General features: G+C 43.2%; 1 protein-coding gene across 1 annotated transcript in view; it reads right to left on the minus strand.

The window, feature by feature from the left end:
* Nucleotides 1–19640, minus strand: part of LOC144774150 (uncharacterized) — a 37992-nt gene extending 18352 nt beyond the window's left edge. The window contains exons 1-2 of the mRNA XM_078659168.1: nucleotides 18872–19640; nucleotides 17191–18120 (exon numbers count right to left, since the gene is read on the minus strand). Coding sequence (XP_078515294.1) covers nucleotides 17191–18120; nucleotides 18872–19181 — 1240 coding nt within the window. The 5' untranslated portion in view covers nucleotides 19182–19640. The remainder of the gene's footprint in view (nucleotides 1–17190; nucleotides 18121–18871) is intronic.
* Nucleotides 19641–20829: the final 1189 nt, after the last annotated feature.

Here is a 20829-nt window from a genome sequence, read left to right on the forward strand (position 1 = left end):
GTACTTCATACGACTTTGCCTACTGTATTGACTACTTTTTCCGACATTCCTTATGATACTGCCTCTGCGTCTGCTTTGTCTCATTCTGTTTTTTCTCCTGTTCTTTTGTCGACTTCTCCTTCTGTTCGACAGAGAATGACCGATACTGTTGTTAGTCTTCTGTCTCCTTTCTTTGGGGCATCAAGTATGACCCCGGTTTCAACACGCAAACAGTTGCGTAGTCAATTGCCTGATTCTAGAGAGCGGGAGATATTGGATCATTTGGCGCATAAATGGGTTACCGACACCACAAGATATGAATTAGAGTCTGTTATGGATGTCTTCCGTCAATGGGAAGCACCGAAACAGATATGTTTTTGAGAAAATGTGTGTTTTTCTTTGTGAAGAATTGGAGGATAATGATTTGGAATCCAATCCGCCTGAGTTGTGCCATGTACGGTTCGAATTAGCAAAAGGCACGATTGTGGGTTCCGATGTTGAGAAAGCAGTTGCAACATTATTATCGTTTAGGAATGAGGATATTTCTCGGTCGTTGTTTGAGCCTGATCCCTCTGTTAGAAGGAAGGTGAGACAATATCCAACGAGAGAAGTCCCTCCGGTGTGGAAAGAAGCAGTTCAGGCTGACGCTGGTCTTAACATTGATGCCGTACCGGTACATGGGTACATGTTCCATGGAAAAGAACGGAAGTCTTGGCTCTTAAGCAGACTTTACCTGACCCCCGTAAAAATCCTGCAGGGTATTATAAGGAATTATCACAAACTGCAGACTCATGTATTATGAATCTAGCTGATATAGACATGTTATTAGGGAATGTTGTTCCGCAGCCTTTGTGGGGATTGATTCGTCATACGGATCATACACAGGAGTTAGGTGACACATGGGCTAATATTAGCGCTGCGAATGACAGACAAGTTGGTGGTGCTAAACCTGAGCCTTTAGTAGCAGAACTCCCTGGTAAGATCGTTACTTACATGAAGACTTTGATGCCTGCGATGTGTGTAAATTGGGATAAACTGTCTGCATGTAAGCAGAAGAAAGATGAAACCGTGTCCGATTTCTTCACCAGGTTTGAAGAGCCGTTTATCGACCACAGTGGTCAAGATATGAGTACAGAAGGTGGTCAACGGTTGTTCGTTGACAAGTTTGTGCACAATTTGCTTCCCGAGCTGTGTAAGAAATTGAAAGATTCAGAGAGTTCTTGGGCCGTTTCCTCCTCAGCACAGATATTGGCTACTGCACAGTACTACGAAAATAGGGATAAAGATGAGAAGGATAGAGCAGACAAGAAAACTAAAGAATTGAAGAAGAAGGTTCTTTTACAGCAGGCGTATCCGCCTCGTGGTGGTCAGCGTGACTATCAGCAACCTCAGCAGTTTCAGAGAAACTCGCAAAGGTTCGAGTTTTCTCAACCACGTTTTCCTGTAGGTCCTAATCGATGTGCATATTGTAAAGAAGAGGGTCATTTTAAAAGTAGCTGTCCTGTTTTGTTACAGCGTATGAATGGTGTTTCTAGCACAAGAGGTCGAGGCATTTCTCAAGCTCCTAGAGGTAGAGGATGTGGAAATTTCCCCCAGAACGCGCGTCCCTTTCCGCCTCAAAATTCAATAAACAGTTTTGATCAACAGAATAGCGCCTCTGGTAGGACGACTCAGTACTATGCTGATGACTACTATGCAGAGGGTGAGAATATGGAAGGTGACGATTGCTAGGACAGCCATAGACAAAGAGAGGGAGTTGTTTCCGTTCCAGTAGATCAGAGTGGACCTCATGTTGAGGTGATTACATCAGGTGTGTCAGAACCTTTTCTGTTGGATACTGGTGCTACAAAGAGTTCTATTATGCACTCTAAACTCCCTGGCGCACCTTTGTCTGGCGAGACGAATGTTTTAGTAGGTTTTTCTGGCGCCCCGGTTAGGAACCCAATTTCTAGTCCTATGTCCCTTTCTGTTGGACCTTGTGAATTCGAAGCACCCCTTATTCTGACGACAGGTTGTGGTGAGAACTTGTTAGGATTGGATCTGTTGAAAAGATTGTATGCAACATTGTATTGTTCTCCTTCGGGAGTACAACTTACATTGGGTAAGAAAGTGGTCTCCCCAATGTATTTGTCGAAGGATAAACTTCCGTCAGAATTGTCGTTTCTTCCGGATATTCTTTGGGCTACTGGTCCTAATGATGTCGGTCTTTTGGAAATACCACCATATGTTGTGACATTGAAAGCCAATGTTAAAATGCCACGCATTCCCCAATACAAGATCTCTAGTGAAGGTGAAAAGGCATTGCTAGCGATCATTTATGATCTCATTGAAAAAGATGTAATTGAAGAGGCAAGAGGCAACGTTTGCAATAGTCCTGTTCTGCCTGTTTTGAAGCGTACTGACCCTTCTCAGCCACCTGTTTACAGGTTTGTGATTGATCTTAGAGAGGTGAATAAAATAGTAGTACCGCAATTTCCAGTCGTTCCTGATATCACTGCCCTATTAACTATGATTCCAGCTTCAGCCACTTGGTTTTCGGTAATTGATTTGAAGAATGCTTTCTTCAGCATCCCGATTGCCGAGGAGAGCAGGGATATTTTCGGCTTCTGTTTAGGAGGTCGAAGCTTCAGATTCAAACGCACTCCTCAAGGCTACTGTGAAAGTCCATCGATATATAGTCAGGCTTTAAAAACACAGCTTGATACGATTGTTTTACCTGATGGCGCTACCCTTATTCAGTACGTCGACGATTTGCTAGTCGCTGCAGATACTGAGGAGATTTGTAAAGAAGCCACGTTGTCATTGTTGCGTCATTTGTCTGATTTGCATCACAAAGTGTCTCTTTCGAAATTGCAATATTGTCGACAAGAAGTGACCTACTTAGGTCATCTCTTATCGAAGGAGGGAAGGAAACTGACCCCATAAAGAATTCAGGCAATTGCAAAATTGAGTGTGCCAATGACACAGAGAGAAGTGTGTGCTTTCTTGGGTATTACATCATATTGCAGACAATGGATACCAAATGTTTCTCTGCTGGCCAAACCGCTAGTGACATTGACCTGTAAAGATACACCGAATCCCCTTCCGTGGTCTAAAGATTGTCAGAAAAGTTTTTCCGAATTGCGTGATGCATTGTTTCGGCTCCTGTGTTGGGTACCCCCGACTACAGTAAGCCATTTACACTGTATGTCCATGAGAAAGAAGGTTGTGCGTTGTCAGTGCTGACACAGTCTTTTGGGGACAAGCAACGTCCATGCGCGTATTTCTCGTCGACTTTGGATCTGGTAGCTAGAGCGTTGCCGAGTTGTTTGAGAGCCACAGCGGCAGCAGCTGTTTCTATTCGGCAGTCTGCTGGTTTGGTGATGGATAATACGTTGATTGTAATGGTTCCACATGCAGTGGACACTTTGTTAAACAGAACCAAGACACAGCACTTAACAAGTGCTCGATTGTCAGGTTATGAGTTGACACTGTTAGCGCGTCATGTGCACATAAAGAGATGCAACACGTTGAATCCAGCTACGTTGTTGCCGATTGTAGCTGGGACAGATGTTTCTGAACAGCATGATTGCTTTCTCAGGACAGAAGAGGAAACGAAAGGGAGAGTAGATCTTAAGGACACTCCTTTTGTGAAGTGTGATGGTACCTTATGGGTGGATGGTTCATGCGTCAAGCTTCCGAATGGTGATACGACTGCGGCATATGCTGTTACAACTTTGCATACGATTGTTGAAGCTGCACATATCCCACATAATTCAGCTTAAGCAGCAGAGTTGATTGCACTTACGAGAGCGTGTGTATTATCAAAAGGAATGAAAGTGACCATATATACTGACAGCCAGTATGCGTTTGGTGTGGCTCATAGTTTTGGACGATTGTGGAAAGAACGTGGGTTTCTGACTTCACATGGAACCAAGATTCAGCAGGGTCAGTTGGTGAATGAGCTTCTTGAGTCACTTACCTTGCCCCTGCAAGTCGCGATTGTGAAGTGTAGTGCAGACAAGAAGGTTACTGATGCTGTTGGTCGTGGCAATGCATTTGCTGATGAGGTTGCAAAAGAAACAGCAAGAGATGTGATGAGTCAAATGTATGTTGCGGGCCCTGCAAGATGGGTTGGTGGCGTTGGAATGTGTGAAGATACGTTAGAGAGTGTGAAGTCTATTCAAGCTGAAGCCACAGAGAAAGAGTTGAGTGTGTGGAGAGAGAGTACGGGTAAATTAGATGCAAATGGTTGTTGGGTTGAATTGTCAGAACATCAGCGATGGTTGTTACCCGATGCATACGTACTTGCAGTGGTTACAATGGCGCATGGAATGGCTCACATCAGTGTGAAAGGATTTGTAAGTTGTTGGCTCCAGTATGGCAAAATGCTGGAATTCCTAGGTGTGCAGAGAATGTGGTCACGAATTGTATGGTTTGTCTGAAATACAATCCTGGTAAGGGAACTCCAACTCCAGCTGGTCATTTTGCGCCTCCAACGTATCCGTTCAAGGTTTTGCAGCTAGATTTCATCCACATGGAGAGGTGCAACAACTTGAAATACGTACTCGTTGTTGTTTGTGCCTTTTCAAGGAGGGTAGAAGCATATCCCCTCAAAGATAACAATGCCTTATCCACAACTAAAGCCCTTGTCAAAGAATTTTTCCCTAGGTTTGGTTTGCCGAGAATGGTCTGGAGTGATAATGGGAGTGAATTTGTGGGTCGAGTGATGAAGAGAGTATGTGAAGGGCTAGGTATACGCCAAAAGTTTCACGCTGCAAATCACCCCCAATCAGCTGGACTAATAGAGTGCTACAATGGCACTCTAAAACTTAAACTGGCCAAGATACAATCAAGCTCTGGTCTTAAATGGCCTGATGCTTTGCCATTAGCACTTCTGTCGACAAGAATGACTGTGCATTCACAAGTGGGACTTAGTCCCTATGAAATTGTGTTCGGTCGCCCAGCCAACATATGGGGAGTACTAATGCCGACAAAATACAGTGAAATTGAACACCCTGTACTGCTTCAATACTTGTATGATTTGACGGCTAAATTGCGTGTCTTACACCAACAGGTTCACAATACTTTGCCTCAGGTTTCTGAAGATCCAGGACACATCATCAATCCTGGATCGTGGGTCCTAATTAAGAATTTCCAGCGGACAAAGAATGATCAGCCCCGTAGGACCGGCCCCTACCTAGTCCTTTTGTCAACGAGATCCGCAGTGCGGGTGGAAGGAAAGAAGAACTGGATCCACGGCGTACACTGCAAGAGAGTCCCTTTGCCTCTGCCGTACAGCCGGTAGGTCCAGGAGGGTATTTCTGACTCTGAGACTGAGACTGTGCCTCGTTTTCTGCCTTTCAGCGATGCACGTTTAATTGGGACAAATTCTGAACGCAAAAACGACGATCTTCTGCAAAAACCGTGCCATCTTCAGTTCGACTGGACACTACTGAGCCTGACCTATTGTTTCGTGATCAGACATTACCAGGGAAAAGCCATTATAATCTGAGGCCGAGAACTATGGACAAATAAAATTCCTTTTCTTTGCTATTTTTGAAAGTGCAGCTCTCTCATCCGAGAAACTTTTTTGATGTTTGTTTTTCGAACCACCATCCGGGTTCAGTTGTAGGGTTGCGGGCGACAAGTCTTTGGAGTGCAAGCCGAAGACACAAGGTCGACGGTTCTGGTTAGTGTTTGGGCATTTCCCTTGGACTGACAGGCGCATTCCTTAGCACGGAACACCCTACCTCCGCGAGCAGCAAAGTTAGAGGATGGAGTTTTTCGAAATGGAGAGACCTGCCAAAGAGATGGACTTTAAGGCCAAAATGTGTATAATGATGACCAGAAAACGTTTTTTGATATTATGCATTTCCATGTTGCTTAGTGTAATGATGTTTTTAATAGGATATGTTTTATTCTCTTTTCGAGTGACATTTGCACCCACTACACAGCCCATACCTCCTTCTACTGTTTCCTCACATTCTTTTCACCCTCTACCTGAACATGACTCCGTTAGAAGATTAGTGTTCATCAATAACTCCTTTGTTCAGCTTTTGCACCAACACCAATTAGTAGTGAACACAACTAACTGTTGGGTGTGTGGTCTTATGCCTCATACTACTGATAAAGGTATCCCTTATCTGGTCCTGCCATTCAGCCATAATGGTTCTGTGTGGGCATACAGAACGATGTTCATCTATGCTCGTGAAGGGTGCACAGACATAATATCGACTCCACAATATCGAATGGACAAAATATCGAGTTAAAAATATTGAATATAATAAAATATCGATAATAAAAATATCGTTAAAAATATCGAATACAATAATGATAATAAAATATCGAGTCCAAAAATATCGACTCAAAAATATCGACATGACAAAATATCGATTAGTAGTGAAAGTAAAAAATATCGATATTATGTTGAAAAAAGGTAAAAAATATAAATACATTTTATTAGTAAAATAAATTGTAGTTAATGTTTAGGAGCGGGATGTTGGGTTAATAGGGGATAAGGGTGGGGAGTAATTTAAAATAAATAATTAATTAATATATGTTTGTACATTTTTTTATATTTTAGTTAATTGGGAAATAATTAATAATAATTAGTTAATTTATTTATATTAATTTCTATAAAATTTTAATTAGTAATTAATTGGCAATTAAATCATCTTAATTAGTTAATTGTGAAATAATTAATATTAATTAGTTAATTAATTTATATTAATTTCTTTAAAAATGTCTTTAGTAATTAATTGGTAATTAAATATTATTAATTAGTTAATTGGAAAATAAATCATATTAATTAGTTAATTAATTAATATAATTGGTAATAAAATTTTATGTAGTCATTATTTGGTAAATAATTATTATTAATTAGTTTATTGGAAATTAAATATTATTATTTAGTTAATTAATTAATATAATTGGTAATAAAATTTTATGTGGTAATTAATTGGTAATTAATTAATATTCATTAGTTAATTGGAAAAATAATAATAATAATTAGTTAATTAATTAATATAATTTGGTATAAATTTTGTATTAGTAATTAATTAGTAAATAATTTATATTAATTAGTTAATTACATTATTTAGAGTTATTTTTATATATATAATATTTTGTTATTGTTCATTAAATAATTGGTGATTTTTTTTTCAATAATTACATGAAAATAATTACAGCTAATGTGCGAAAATATTTTCATCTTTGTTATTGGTATAAATTGTAGTTAATGTTTAGGAGCGGGATGTTGGGTTATTAGGGGATAAGGGTGGGGAGTTATTAAAAAGAAATAATTAATTATGATATGTTTCTTATAAATTTAAATTATCAATTAATTGGTAATGAATACATATTATTTTGTTAATTACTTCATATTATTTGGTACATATTTATCATTAGTAAATAATTAGTAATTAATTAATAATAATTAGTTAATTTAATTATTAATAATTTTTGTTTTTTATTTAATATTTTGTTATTATTAAATATTTGTTTGGGAATAAATATTATAAATAATTACATTCAATTAATTACAGCTTTTTTGGTAATATATTAACTTATTATTTATAGATTATTAATCATTAATAGTTAATTAAGTATTATTAATTAAATTTGGGTACAGGAGAAATTTTAGTGTTCAGGGTCAGTGTTCTCTCTTTAGGTAAAGGGGTATTTTTATGTTTCTGGGTCAGTTTTCAGTTTTAGGGTAAAGGGGTATTGTTAGAGTTCAGGGTCAGTTTTCAGTTTGTGTGTAAAGGGGTATATTTAAGGTTCAGGGTCAGTTTTCAGTTTTTGGGTAAAGGGGTATTTTTAGGGTTCAGGGTCAGTTTTCAGTTTGTGTGTAAAGGGGTATATTTAAGGTTCAGGGTCAGTTTTCAGTTTTTGGGTAAAGGGGTATTTTTAGGGTTCAGGGTCAGTTTTCAGTTTGTGAGTAAAGGGGTATATTTAAGGTTAAGGGTCAGTTTTCTTTTTTTGGGTAAAGGGGTATTTTTAGGGTTCAGGGTCAGTTTTCAGTTTGTGGGTAAAGGGGTATATTTAAGGTTCAGGGTCAGTTTTCAGTTTTTGGGTAAAGGGGTATTTTTAGGGTTCAGGGTCAGTTTTCAGTTAGTGGGTAAAGGGGTACTTTTAGGGTTCAGGGTCAGTTTTCAGTTTGTGGGTAAAGGGGTATATTTAAGGTTCAGGGTCAATTTTTAGTTTTTGGGTAAAGGGGTATTTTTAGGGTTCAGGGTCAGTTTTCAGTTTGTGGGTAAAGGGGTATATTTAAGGTTGAGGGTCAGTTTTCAGTTTTTGGGTAAAGGGGTATTTTTAGGGTTCAAGGTCAGTTTTCAGTTTGTGGGTAAAGGGGTATATTTAAGGTTCAGGGTCAGTTTTTAGTTTTTGGGTAAAGGGGTATTTTTAGGGTTCAGGGTCAGTTTTCAGTTTGTGGGTAAAAGGGTATATTTAAGGTTCAGGGTCAGTTTTCAGTTTTTGGGCAAAGGGGTATTTTTAGGGTTCAAGGTCAGTTTTCAGTTTGTGGGTAAAGGGGTATATTTAAGGTTCAGGGTCAGTTTTCAGTTTTTGGGTAAAGGGGTATTTTTAGGGTTCAGGGTCAGTTTTTAGTTTGTGGGTAAAGGGGTATAGTTAAGGTTCAGGGTCAGTTTTCAGTTTTTGGGTAAAGGGGTATTTTTAGGGTTCAGGGTCAGTTTTCAGTTTGTGGGTAAAGGGGTATATTTAAGGTTCAGGGTCAGTTTTCAGTTTTTGGGTAAAGGGGTTTATTTAAGCTTCAGGGTCAGTTTTCAGTTTGTGGGTAAAGGGGTATATTTTTAGGTTCAAAGTCAGTTTTCAGTTCTTGGGTAAAGGGGTATTTTTTGGGTTCTGGGTCAGTTTTTAGTTTTTGGGTAAAGGGAAATTTTAGGGTTCAGGGTCAGTTTTGGGTTTTTGGATAAAGGGGTATTTTTTAGGGTTCAGGGTCATTTTTCAGTTTTAGGGTAAAGGGGTATTTTTAGGGTTCAGGGTCTGTTTTGTGTATATAAAGTGTGAGAAATAAAAATTATAAGTATTACAAATAATTGAAAAATTTTAGTGAAAATATGCTGCTAATTTTTATGCTAATAATAATTTTTTGAACTACTCAGCAAAAAATATACTAAAAATATATGTTAATAATATTTATAAAATATATATAAATATTTGACAAATTTTACACAATAACATTATACTAATGTAGCTATTCTAATTTATACATGGTCAGTCTTCTGTGCCTTTCAAGATATTACTTTCACTTGAGTAGGAATAGTAAATAATAATTGGTCAGTGTCCAGCAACTTCTCTGATAATACTTTGACTGGAGTAGGAATTTCAATTATTAATTGGTCAGTGTCCAGCACATTTGCATATAATTTTACATTAGTGTGTTATTATATTACAAGAAAATGCAAAATGGATGTTTTCACAAAACTTTATTACAATTTCGTAATTTTTTCATGTGTAATACAATACAATCACTATCACATATAACATAAACATTTTTGGAAATGTTGTATTTGCAGAATAACACATTATAATTTATGTACATGTTTTAATTTGTCACACAAAATTTTTTCAATACATTTTTTATGTCAAAACACAATATTATTATCAATCACTTTCTGTAACAAGTATTTATATTGAAATAAATAAAATACCAGTTATTTTTCTGTTTCTTCCATTTATATTTAATAATGTTAATATTATATATTAATATTATTAAATATTTAATTTTAATATTTAAATTTTTATAAAGTAACATGACAATTATTATATTTGCTCGAGATATGGAAATACTAATTAAGACATTTTGTTTCACATATTTCTGACAATGTTGTTTTTAAATTATACATATAAATATATTATGTTGTTAACTTTATAACTGTAAAGGGGAATAATATGTTTAATAATAATATCTGGTATTGGTAAAAGATTATTTATGCAATTATATACTTTTATAATACTTAGACATTATTATAAACAAATTTTAATTAATTAATAAAAATAATAACAAATATATTTATTATTATTATTAGTAATTAATAAACTTAAACATTTATATTTTCTTTTCACAAATACATACATTCAGAGAAATAAAAATACATTATTTAAGGACATTATTTATATAGTAAATGGTTATAATTTTTATATTAATAATAATAAATAAGTTATATTATTTATTATTATTAATCATTTACAAAACATTTAATAATGTTTACTTATAAACAAACACAAACTTATTTCTATAAATGTACACAAAAATAATTTTTTTACATATATTATTTCAAGTGTTACATACTTATTTAATATTATTAATATATATTAATTACTATATATTAATTAATATTAAATACATTTTAATTATTTAAACAGTTTAAATTATAATGAGTCTACTGTATTAATTTGTTACAATAACAATGTGTATGTATTATATTTTTATACTATAACATTGTATTTTCTATGATACCTTTTCTAAATTGGTTTAAGGGGACTACTTTTTTACCGTGTAAGGTTATTGCGCTTCATTCAGGACTGGAGAAGCTCGCGGTTGGGAGTTGCTTCGTGTGGAGAGAGATAAGGTAAATTTTATATACCTTTTATGACTGAGTGGTAATGTTTGAGGGTATATTCGAACTGTGTAGTGTTTTTGTGTGTATGTATGAATTGTTTATGTATCGTTTAGGTGTAATGTCGTCGTTATAGATGCGTCGTGTATGTTTTAGTTGTAGTGTTATTTGAATTGTTAGGAAATGTCTTTATTACATGGTTAATGTTAATTGCGATTGTATTTACAAATTTTATGGGCTATTTGTGGGTGGGTTTCGTTATGTATGTGTTTTTTACAGGTTCCGGTTCCTCGCATGAAAACTACATGGAAGGAAGCGTGTTTTTTTTCGGAGATACTAATGTATGACTTATTATGGTTATACTTTTACGTGTATCTCCTATTTTTCGTGTTTGCCAGGAGCGGATTTTAATAATTTTAACCTTTTTTCGGGTTTTTTGAGGGTTTCGTATTGGATTGATACATTGGTATGCGTCACCGTTTTTTTTAAAGTTGTGTGTATATCACTTTAAATACTAAAGTGTCCACACTACTGTTTTCGGGATTTCCTGGAGCGTTTATTTTATTTTTACATATTTTTCGGGTTTTTGATGGTTTCCCATATTGGATTTCTCTTACTTTGTAATGGATTGTATTGATTGTATTTTGCTTCATTACGTCTCTTTCATCTACAAAAATTGTAAGTATTTTTATATTTCAATTTATTGGGTGGGAAATGTCGATCTTTATGTAATGTGTATGTGTGATGTAATTATAAATATTGCATATTTGTTCAGAAATAATGTCCAAAATTTTGATAATTTTGTAAAACAAATATGTCTTATTTATAATTGTTTTGAAATGTTTATTATTGTTATATTTACCATTATTGTAAGAAGATATTAGTATATTTTGTAGACATTTTTATAGTAGGGTTTTAGCTATTATTGACAGATATTCTAATCCTCGAGTTGTAGGGTATAGTGTGACTTGACTTTGCAGTAGTCGGAACATTTGTTTAGTTTGTTTACTTAGTTTTGGACCAATTTGGGTCACAGATTGTTCCATTCTTAGTTCTTGATAGCTTTGTTCTTTTATCAAAGCTTCTAGTAGGTTATGGAATGTGGGTCTAGTTCTGCTTTTTGTAGCTTGGAAAGCATTATGCCACCCTTCTACACTGTTGTTGGTTTTAGCCTCTTGGTTTAAAGTACTAAGATAGACATTCCACCAAGGGATTTGGAATTTGGGTTGGCGTCGATTTCCAGATCTGTGCAACCTTCCCACCCAAGTATCTTCAAAATAATCCAGTAATGGTGTTAGTTTATCTTCATTCCTCTTGTAATATGTGCTGTCAATTAATAAATTATAGTGTTCCGCTACATCGGTAACAGGAACGTAGGCCAGTGCTATCAATTTTTTAATTTGATAGGCAAAGGTGCTATCTGTTGAGTACAAAATACTTAAAGTTGATTTTTGGAGATGTCTCCATATGCTCTGATTGAAATGATAGTAGCAACCCTGGATTGCTGTGTGGGGAAATATTTTCAAAATGCTTTTAATCATAGCTAATTCGAAATCAATAATTATTTTTTCTGGAAAATAATTATTGATTTCATTTTTGAGAACATTTAATATTTCTGTGTAAGTGTTTTGCTGTTTGTTTGGTAGCAAACAGTAAATGAAAGGGATGTTATAGTTATGGTATAACCCGTGGATGGAATATAGTTGATAAAAAGGTTTTGGGCATGGTTTAAATGTTCCATCCATCATCCATTGGGGACACTGTTGGATTTTTCTTAAATTACTTGCAGTTGCAAACATTATGATTCTGTTTGTACTGCTTTCATTGTCAAAAAGGATAAATGTGTCTTTATTGTGTGTGGTGGACATTTCTGGTGAAATAATAATTTCCTCAAAAGTAGTAGGGTTGGGTGGGGTTGTGGAAGTGCGTCTTTTAGTGTATGCAATTGTGCGTTTTACTGAGTCAATAGAGGGTAGTTGACCTGAAGCATGGGCTGGGACTTTTAACAGTTCCTCTTTAAGGATTTGTGTTGTTGGTCTATCACTTTGTGTGCTAGCAGTCTTTATACTTTCTAAAGCATCTCTTATTTCAATTTCTGTGACATTGGGGGGATGATCGTGTTCCCTGGTAAATAGCACATTAGTTTCATCTGTAGTAGCCCTTCCATAACATTTGTTTGAGTAATATTTTGTACATTTCCAGAAAACTTTTCTACCACTTTGTCTTTCCTGACTATAAACATAACCCATATAACATAACAGTAATTTATTTTTTGTGACATAACAAATTCTGCACCTTCTGTCATTTTGTTTTACTTGTTCTAGGAAAGAGTAGAAAGAAACAAAATCAGATAACATATATTTCACTTAGTGGTGCTAACGTAATTAATGTTGTATTTATACTTACGTTTACTAAAAGTTTTAATCACAAATGCAGAACTGTATTTTGAAGGACTTTCTTGTATGTATTTCTTTATTTACTGTTGGTATGAAAATGTAGAAATGCTAAGTTAATGTTTATACATAACAAACGTTTTTCCTAGGAAAAAGCAGTTTTTTAATTTCCTTAGTACTACATTTGGGGGTCCATTAGGATAGCGGGCGGTGGCACTACCGAAATGATGGCGGGGCGGAAAAACAGCTTTTTCCGCCCGCTAGCAGTGGAAATCACGTCCGCCACATTAGGATATGTAAACACAGGTCATTTCCCGTCCGCCGCGGAGCGCCTCGCTCCGCCATCAAGGTGCGCCCGCCACCGCGGCGGCTGCAGCCAATCGAGACCCTCCGCCGCGGTCGATGACGTCCGCCCCGCTCGACAAATTAGGATGGGCCAAACAAGCTGACGCACCGCACCGGAGACACCGCACAGCTCTAGCAGGCGGAAAGTCTACAGCGGAGCACGCACGCCGAGATCCGACATGAACCCCATGGACCCAGCCCTCCACATGCATCCGGTCATGTACCTGCTGCAACACTATCGCCAGATGGGCCGCCGCGGACGCCGCCGCAGGTACGTCACTACACATATACACCACACAACACACATGCCGACACAGGTCCCAAGCACCACACTGGCATCCTGCTGGGGGGCACAACACATCCACATGGGCACCCACACATCACCCACCTCACAACAAGGCACCCCACGGCATCCGGAACACACAACGTCGGCCAACCTGCAGCAACGTCACGGTCACGGACACGTCACCGCCGCGGTCAACACATGCGCACAATGCAGAAGGCAGGGCAACACCAAGGCATGGACACATTCCAAACATCACAGCGACACACCACCCCGACCAACACTGCACACCACCCGAAGTAGTCACAGGCCAGGTGCCAATCCCGTGCACCCCCTTGCACATCAACAAGCACTGTAACAACAAGCACAATACACACACACTGCGACACACAACCAGGGACAAAGGCACAGCAGGATTGCCTGACAACGGACACACAACACCAGTGCACTCCCCACAGCCCACACAATTGTATACAAACATCCACACAGGGCAAGACAAAACATACAACAGGCATACAACTCCTGCCTGACACATGTGTGTCTCACACCATACAGGGGCACACATACATACACTACAAACTAACACCCTTCACACTGCACACCTCTGCCACACACATGCCATGTAAGCCATGCCACCAGGACCAAGGGCCAACACAAGACGACCATACACATACACGCCAGGGCACACAGAAAGGGAAACACACACCTCATCACATCATAAACATCTACTACACCACAGCACAGCTGCACACCCTGTGCTGCCAGTGTCCCCCAAGGTGACCTGTGAACAGTGTATGCAGCAATAGCAATTCACCCACACGAAAACTGCATGGCCTGCCAAATAACCATCACAGAGTACAACATCAGCAGGGCCACAATGGACTGAAGAACCTGTCCCCCTGTCTAAAAATCATATGGCCACATAGAACCTTGCAATGGTGATGTACAAAATAGACCATGGAACTCAGTCAAACAAGAAAATGACTTTAATCAGTAAGGAGAGAGAGAAAACACACCATAATGTACTGTATTTATTCACATATTGCACAGATGTAGCTACACAACATAAGTAGACAACAGCAACTCTCAAAATCATGTGCAAATGCCATAGACTATGCACTGGTGAATCACAATCGGGAAGTGCAAAGTCCTTGGCAGGGCAGGGTACAGCACATCAGAGCAACAGGCCCAGAGTCCCTGGCAGGGGAGAGCACATCAGAGCAACAGGCCCAGAGTCCCTGGCAGGGGAGAGCACATCAGAGCAACAGGCCCAGAGTCCCTGGCAGGGGAGAGCACATCAGAGCAACAGGCCCAGAGTCCCTGGCAGGGGAGAGCACATCAGAGCAACAGGCCCAGTGTCCTTGGCAGGGCAGGGTACAGCACATCAGAGCAACAGGCCCAGAGTCCCTGGCAGGGGAGAGCACATCAGAGCAACAGGCCCAGTGTCCTTGGCAGGGCAGGGTACAGCACATCAGAGCAACAGGCCCAGAGTCCTTGGCAGGGGAGAGCACATCAGAGCAACAGGCCCAGAGTCCCTGGCAGGGGAGAGCACATCAGAGCAACAGGCCCAGTGTCCTTGGCAGGGGAGAGCACATCAGAGCAACAGGCCCAGTGTCCTTGGCAGGGCAGGGTACAGCACATCAGAGCAACAGGCCCAGAGTCCCTGGCAGGGGAGAGCACATCAGAGCAACAGGCCCAGAGTCCTTGGCAGGGCAGGGTACAGCACATCAGAGCAACAGGCCCAGAGTCCCTGGCAGGGGAGAGCACATCAGAGCAACAGGCCCAGAGTCCCTGGCAGGGGAGAGCACATCAGAGCAACAGGCCCAGAGTCCCTGGCAGGGGAGAGCACATCAGAGCAACAGGCCCAGAGTCCCTGGCAGGGGAGAGCACATCAGAGCAACAGGCCCAGAGTCCCTGGCAGGGGAGAGCACATCAGAGCAACAGGCCCAGTGTCCTTGGCAGGGCAGGGTACAGCACATCAGAGCAACAGGCCCAGAGTCCTTGGCAGGGGAGAGCACATCAAAGCAACAGGCCCAGAGTCCCTGGCAGGGGAGAGCACATCAGAGCAACAGGCCCAGTGTCCTTGGCAGGGCAGGGTACAGCACATCAGAGCAACAGGCCCAGAGTCCCTGGCAGGGGAGAGCACATCAGAGCAACAGGCCCAGTGTCCTTGGCAGGGCAGGGTACAGCACATCAGAGCAACAGGCCCAGAGTCCTTGGCAGGGGAGAGCACATCAGAGCAACAGGCCCAGAGTCCCTGGCAGGGGAGAGCACATCAGAGCAACAGGCCCAGAGTCCTTGGCAGGGGAGAGCACATCAGAGCAACAGGCCCAGAGTCCCTGGCAGGGGAGAGCACATCAGAGCAACAGGCCCAGTGTCCTTGGCAGGGGAGAGCACATCAGAGCAACAGGCCCAGTGTCCTTGGCAGGGCAGGGTACAGCACATCAGAGCAACAGGCCCAGAGTCCTTGGCAGGGCAGGGTACAGCACATCAGAGCAACAGGCCCAGTGTCCTTGGCAGGGGAGAGCACATCAGAGCAACAGGCCCAGAGTCCTTGGCAGGGCAGGGTACAGCACATCAGAGCAACAGGCCCAGTGTCCTTGGCAGGGGAGAGCACATCAGAGCAACAGGCCCAGTGTCCTTGGCAGGGGAGAGCACATCAGAGCAACAGGCCCAGTGTCCTTGGCAGGGGAGAGCACATCAGAGCAACAGGCCCAGGAACACACCCACATCGCTAACAATGGTGTACTGTAGCACACCTATGTGTGGCACAGGCGTCTGAGGGTGTTGACAACTCACTCCTGGCTGTCAGGTGGAGTGGAACCTGGCTGTGTGTCAGGGACTGCAGGTCGACTTGACTGGTGTGACAGAGGGAGATGTGGTGTGGCTATAACAGAGGGCCTGCAAGGTGGAGGGCTGTGCGGACCAGGTGGCACCGTGGCACGTGGAGGTGGAGTCATGCACGCCCTTGACACAGTGTGGGTGGGAGAGGTTGGAGGGGTTCCCTTCCACTTCTTTGGAATATGAATTTGCTTCCCTGTCATGGGGTTGATGGGAAGTGGCGTTGACACCACCTGCACACCCCCCAACTGTTCCACTTCAGGGGCAGAGACTGCCACTCCCTCTGGAGAAGTGCTTGATCCTGCAGTACGCTTGTGCTGGCTACGCCTCCGGACCACTTTAGCCTCTCTGGAAGGTGTACCCCCCACAGTGACCACCTTCCCACTTACCCCAGGGATGGCCACTACACTGCCCTCCTGTCCCTTCTTGCCAGGGATGGCCACTACACTGCCCTCCTGTCCCTTCTTGCCAGGGATGGCCACTACACTGCCCTCCTGTCCCTTCTTGCCAGGGATGGCCACTACACTGCCCTCCTGTCCCTTCTTGCCAGGGATGGCCACTACACTGCCCTCCTGTCCCTTCTTGCCAGGGATGGCCACTACACTGCCCTCCTGTCCCTTCTTGCCAGGGATGGCCACTACACTGCCCTCCTGTCCCTTCTTGCCAGGGATGGCCACTACACTGCCCTCCTGTCCCTTCTTGCCAGGGATGGCCACTACACTGCCCTTCTTTGCCACAATGACTGGGCTGGTCACAACAGGGCTTCCCTCCACCTGCCTCGATGTACTTTGTTCTGGGGTTGATGTGGTATGTGGGTGTGTCCCTGTGTTCACCCCAGGTGTAGTCATGACATCCCACACATCCTCTGTGGGCATAGCAGAGTCAATATCTGGTGATGGCTCAGCAGCATGTGAGCCTGATGTCTGACACAATGTTCTTCTGGCCTTGCTCTTCTGTGACTTCACCTTGTCTGTGCATATTGGGGGGTCCCTGCCCTTCTTTGGGGATGGAGTCTGTGGACGGGATTGTTTGCTTTGGGTCTGAGCTGTGCTCCTAGTGTTGTAACGTTTACTTGATGTATGTCCCAAGTGCTCACTGTCATCTGATGTGGCCACTGACTGGGTGGACGTCACAGGCACCTGAGCTGCAAAGGGGGCATGTTGGAGGGCTGACGTCACTGTACCTGACAATGACAGGAGTGTACGATGTAGGCCACCCACGTCAGAGTGTATGCCCTCCATGAATGCCAGAACCTGCCCTATTTTGTAATCGTGGGCACTGAAGGCATTCAGCAGGGCGGTCTGGCCCACGCAAAGTTGCCGCAGGAGCTCTACGCACTCTGCACTGAGGGCAGCAGGGGGGACAGGTGCAGGTGCTGCGGTGCCATGTGTGAATGTCACACGTCCCCTCTTAGTGACACGGATACGGCCAGCCCCAGAGGAAGTGGATGGGAGGCTGGGCAGTGGCCGTTGGTAGTCAGATGCAGCAGCAGAGTCCCCATCCCCTGTGGCTGCTAACAGGGACTCATCCCCCCTGCCATCAGATGAAGTGGTACTCTGTGTCTCAGCCACAGATTCCTCATGCATACTCCTGTCACCCTCAGTAGCGCTGGTGTGGTCAGTGTCACTTTGCTCCGTCTCACCCTGCTCTGCTGCCGCTGTCGTGCTGGTCTCCCCACCACTTTCAGGATCATGTTCCGCCGTGGTGTCTTCCGAATCTGCATTAGTGACAGAAACATGGTTGTATAAGTGTCATAGTCTGGTCACACGATATCAGAGCAATGCAGCACATGAGAGGCCTAGAGCTACATGGTAACCACCACACCCTCAAATCATTGTGCTGCTACACACCAGTTACACCACAACTGTGCCTGTCATGCGGACAAACAGGCAGGAGTGGACCAATGTCGATGACACACAGCACTACACCCTGCCCATGGATGGTGTTCCCCTAGCCCACATGGACCTGCCCCACGGACATGATGTAGCCACAACTAACATCACCACTTCCAGAGCCTAAAGGGATCCAGAGGGGAATACACACACCTGTTTTGTCTACACATGCCACATTGTCAAATAGGCCATTACAATCACCATGTGCCAATGTGGGTTCACATTGTTGTCAGATGTGTGGGCCACTACCATGCAGGTGCATGCAAAGTAGACTGACATGGTGTAACACTCATTAAGTGGACACAGCTGTACAGCATAATAGGGACTACACCCACCATCACAAAGAAGAGTGACCATGTGGACAACAAAATATATGTCAAGGACTGAAAACTGCAGCCAGGAGCTGCAGAGTAAGGCCATGGTGGGCCAATGCCTCATACAGACACACATCACAGTTGCCACTCACATCACATATCACAGCATGGCAGCACACGCACATCACATGTGTCACCGCAGACACAGGCACTCTACACATGCATCCACTCCCAGACAAACTCTCCCTCCCCGGATACTCACCATCGCTGTCTTGCTGCTGAAGCCCCTTCAGACGTGCATCCAGGTCTGGATAGGTCACTGCCAGTATGCGTGCCATCAGCGGAGTCATGGTGCGGCGTGCCACACGCCCTGTGCGTGGTACCATCCCCAACTTCATCTCTGCCACTTGCTTAGCCAGCCGGCTGATGTCGTCCCACCTCTTGTGACAGTGTGTGTGTCGTCTGTTTGATACCCCCAGGGCTCGCACCTTTGCTGCTATGGCCCTCCAGACAGCCTTACGTTGGTGTACTTTGAGCTGCAGGTATGAGAGTAAAGAAGGACTAATGAACATTTACACATTGTCATATGTCAGCATCTATCAGTACAGCAGCCAGACACTGAATCTGGACGCACAGTGACCCCCCTCCCTCCAGAACTGGGGGTACCCTCACAAGGCCACTCTGCATGGCATAAACATTAGTGAATGCATGCACACATTGAGCTTCGTAGTCTCCATGATTATCACACTGAAGAATGATGATTCAACACAAATGCATCGACAGCACTGTGTAAATCATAAATTGTACAGGGCATTGATGTGGCATATCCACTAATCAGTGTGCAGCAACTGTAGCATGTAAGTTGGCTGATGGACAAACTTTGGAAGGGCAGCCACTGAACCTACTCTGTGGGGCACACTGACTATGACTACAGGGGCACCCTGAAATTACATCACAAGCGGACACTGTCCAACCAGCTACAAGGCAAACAACCGTTGGTCATGTCTGCCCCAAAAAGTAGCACATCCCACTCACACATACAAGTATTGGCCTAGGACAGAGTCATAATGCAAAACACACACTCCCACCACCAGCAAACATCTTGTCTGTCAGTGTTTGTCAGCACCACACATCCAAAATAACATACAGCTGCATCATGAATACACGTCTGACACCACCCTGCCCTACTGCTCCCTACATGGTGACTTACCACGACATTGGGGCCACCAAACAGCCGTGGGTACTGTGCCAGCACCTCGTTCACAAGGACATCCAGCTCCTCACTCGTGAATGGACTGGCACGGATCTTATCTGTTCTTGACATCCCTGTGGATATGGCAGACCTGTGGCGGAAGTGAGTTGTGAGGTGTCCCAGGCAGCAGGCTCTGTGTGCAGCAGGAGAGGGTCCCAGGCAGCAGCAGGAGAGGGTCCCAGGCAGCAGGCTCTGTGTGCAGCAGGAGAGGGTCCCAGACAGCAGCAGGAGAGGGTCCCAGGCAGCAGCAGGAGAGGGTCCCAGGCAGCAGGCTCTGTGTGCAGCAGGAGAGGGTCCCAGGCAGCAGCAGGAGAGGGTCCCAGGCAGCAGGCTCTGTGTGCAGCAGGAGAGGGTCCCAGGCAGCAGCAGGAGAGGGTCCCAGGCAGCAGGCTCTGTGTGCAGCAGGAGAGGGTCCCAGACAGCAGCAGGAGAGGGTCCCAGGCAGCAGCAGGAGAGGGTCCCAGGCAGCAGGCTCTGTGAGCAGTGGGAATGTGTGGCTCACTCCCACAGATTTATAGGCCCATGGGGTCGTTAGGAAGCTGATAAGGTGCTACAATTGGTTGTCTGGGTCAGCCTTATTCAAAAGCATCCAATGACCGGCTCCGCGGCGGCGGCGCGCCGCTTCCGCATTATTCAAATCTGCATCATGCCACATTGAACACCCATGCCATTGGCTGTATGCAATGCACCATGGCGGTGACGCACCGCGGGTGTCCGGGGTGCGCTACCGCGATGGTGCATCATTCAAAAGCATCCAATGACCGGCTCCGCGGCGGCGGCGCGCCGCTTCCGCATTATTCAAATCTGCATCATGCCACATTGAACACCCATGCCATTGGCTGTATGCAATGCACCATGGCGGTGACGCACCGCGGGTGTCCGGGGTGCGCTACCGCGATGGTGCATCATTCAAAAGCATCCAATGACCGGCTCCGCGGCGGCGGCGCGCCGCTTCCGCATTATTCAAA

Source organism: Lissotriton helveticus, chromosome 8 (assembly GCF_964261635.1).
Source record: "Lissotriton helveticus chromosome 8, aLisHel1.1, whole genome shotgun sequence".
In the NCBI taxonomy this organism is placed as follows: domain Eukaryota; kingdom Metazoa; phylum Chordata; class Amphibia; order Caudata; family Salamandridae; genus Lissotriton; species Lissotriton helveticus.